General features: G+C 33.6%; 1 protein-coding gene across 1 annotated transcript in view; it reads left to right on the top strand.

Moving 5' to 3' along the window:
* Window positions 1–547: 547 nt before the first annotated feature.
* Window positions 548–2,434, top strand: part of cndp1 (carnosine dipeptidase 1) — a 12,109-nt gene continuing 10,222 nt past the window's right edge. The window contains exons 1-2 of the mRNA XM_016257136.1: window positions 548–627; window positions 718–825. Coding sequence (XP_016112622.1) covers window positions 625–627; window positions 718–825 — 111 coding nt within the window. The 5' untranslated portion in view covers window positions 548–624. The remainder of the gene's footprint in view (window positions 628–717; window positions 826–2,434) is intronic.

Here is a 2,434-nt window from a genome sequence, read left to right as displayed (position 1 = left end):
TTTTTTTTTTTTTACAATTCTGACTTTAATCGCAATTCTGTTATGTTACACAACTCTGACTTTTTTTTCTCAGAATTCTAAATTTATATCTCAACTAAATTTTTCTCTCGCAATTAATTTTTTCTCAGAATTGTGAGAAAAAAAGTCACAATTACGTTTTTCATTTTTTAATCCTATGGAGGAAACAAGCTTCCATATTCTGCTACATAAGCTTCCAACTTTAAATCTCTTTTCAAACTGCATCATATTCAAATCACACAAGGCCTAACTTCAAAGAATCTTCTAGTTAAACTCGACTTTGTCAAGCCAGCGTTCAGAGATGTCAAGTTGCTAGTAAATGTTGATGTTTGTCCTTTCATCAGTGATTTGTCCATAAGTCTTTGAGCTTTGGAATGCCGTTGATCTGCTCCCATATTGAACTCAGCGTGAGGTTTGCTCAGCCTTGCTTTAGGGATTGTGTTTGCCAGCGAGAGAATTCATTTTGGCAGATATAAGCTGTTTTTTTCCATGCTAAGGAGACTTCAGTGACCTTATCTCCACGGGAGGTACCTATGATGAAAACTATTTAACACGCCTCACCAGCGATGGGACGGCATTGAGCTATTTGGAAGCTCCTCGTAGCAAATGGTAAGTCAATTCATTTCTCTTAAAAACCCTTACTCTGAGAATAAGAACATGTCAGTCTTCACCCCTTAGGTCTCTGTTTGCGCTCCACAGATGAACAGCATTACTTTAGTCTGTCTTCTTCTGTGCACGGGAGTGTCTTCCTTCAGATTTGAGGAGTTGACACAATATGTGAACAGCCATGAAGAGGAATTTATCGAGGTATTTCTTTTTTGGGATGTTATGAAAATATCTATCTGCACTAATTCAGTTAAGGATAGCATTTGCATTACATCTCTGTGATAACCGTGATCTTGTGTCCAAACTCAGTGACAACATCTATCTGCTCTAGTGACATCATCACGACTCGTTATTGATGCAGCTTATCTCTGCAGAAATGCAACACAAAATGCAGTTGTTTATTTGAGCTCAGATAAGACGCCTCTCTTTTTCTTTGATGGCTTAGTGTCGTCAGCACAGGCTGTTGATGAAGAAAGAATCTTGCACACGACACACAGATGAAAATATATTTTATTGTGGTCATGAATTAAGAATTTGTCCTCTTTTTTTATGAATTCATTCCCTCATTTTAGTTAAATCATGGCCATGACTTACTATTCCTTCCCTCGCTTTAGGACATTTTTCCATCGATTTAGTAATTAGTTCCTTTGTTTTAGTAAACTGTTTCTTAATTTTAGTAAAAACTTTCGTAATTTTAGTAAATTGTTTCCTGATTTTAGTAAATCGTACCTTCGTTTTAGTAAATCGTTTCCTAATTTTAGTAAATCGTTCCCTAGTTTTAGTAAATCGTTCCCTCGTTTTAGTAAATCGTTCCCTAGTTTTAGTAAATCGTTTCCTCGTTTTAGTAAATCGTTCCCTCGTTTTAGTAAATCGTTTCCTAGTTTTAGTAAATCGTTCCCTAGTTTTAATAAATTTTCCTAATTTTAATAAATCGCTCCCTAGTTTTAGTAAATCGTTTCCTAGTTTTAGTAAATCGTTCCCTAGTTTTAGTAAATCGTTTCCTCGTTTTAGTAAATCGTTCCCTCGTTTTAGTAAATCGTTTCCTAGTTTTAGTAAATCGTTCCCTAGTTTTAATAAATTTTCCTAATTTTAATAAATCGCTCCCTAGTTTTAGTAAATCGTTTCCTAGTTTTAGTAAATCGTTCCCTAGTTTTAGTAAATCGTTTCCTCGTTTTAGTAAATCGTTCCCTCGTTTTAGTAAATCGTTTCCTAGTTTTAGTAAATCGTTCCCTAGTTTTAATAAATTTTCCTAATTTTAATAAATCGCTCCCTAGTTTTAGTAAATCGTTTCCTAGTTTTAGTAAATCGTTCCCTAGTTTTAGTAAATCGTTTCCTCGTTTTAGTAAATCGTTCCCTCGTTTTAGTAAATCGTTTCCTAGTTTTAGTAAATCGTTCCCTAGTTTTAATAAATTTTCCTAATTTTAATAAATCGCTCCCTAGTTTTAGTAAATCGTTTCCTAGTTTTAGTAAATCGTTCCCTAGTTTTAGTAAATCGTTTCCTCGTTTTAGTAAATCGTTCCCTCGTTTTAGTAAATCGTTTCCTAGTTTTAGTAAATCGTTCCCTAGTTTTAATAAATTTTCCTAATTTTAATAAATCGCTCCCTAGTTTTAGTAAATCGTTTCCTAGTTTTAGTAAATCGTTCCCTAGTTTTAGTAAATCGTTTCCTCGTTTTAGTAAATCGTTCCCTCGTTTTAGTAAATCGTTTCCTAGTTTTAGTAAATCGTTCCCTAGTTTTAATAAATTTTCCTAATTTTAATAAATCGCTCCCTAGTTTTAGTAAATCGTTTCCTAGTTTTAGTAAATCGTTCC

Source organism: Sinocyclocheilus grahami, unplaced genomic scaffold (assembly GCF_001515645.1).
Source record: "Sinocyclocheilus grahami isolate Dianchi unplaced genomic scaffold, SAMN03320097.WGS_v1.1 scaffold1512.1, whole genome shotgun sequence".
Taxonomy (NCBI): domain Eukaryota; kingdom Metazoa; phylum Chordata; class Actinopteri; order Cypriniformes; family Cyprinidae; genus Sinocyclocheilus; species Sinocyclocheilus grahami.
Note: the sequence above shows the minus strand (reverse complement) of the source record. Positions and strands in the feature narration are given on the sequence as shown.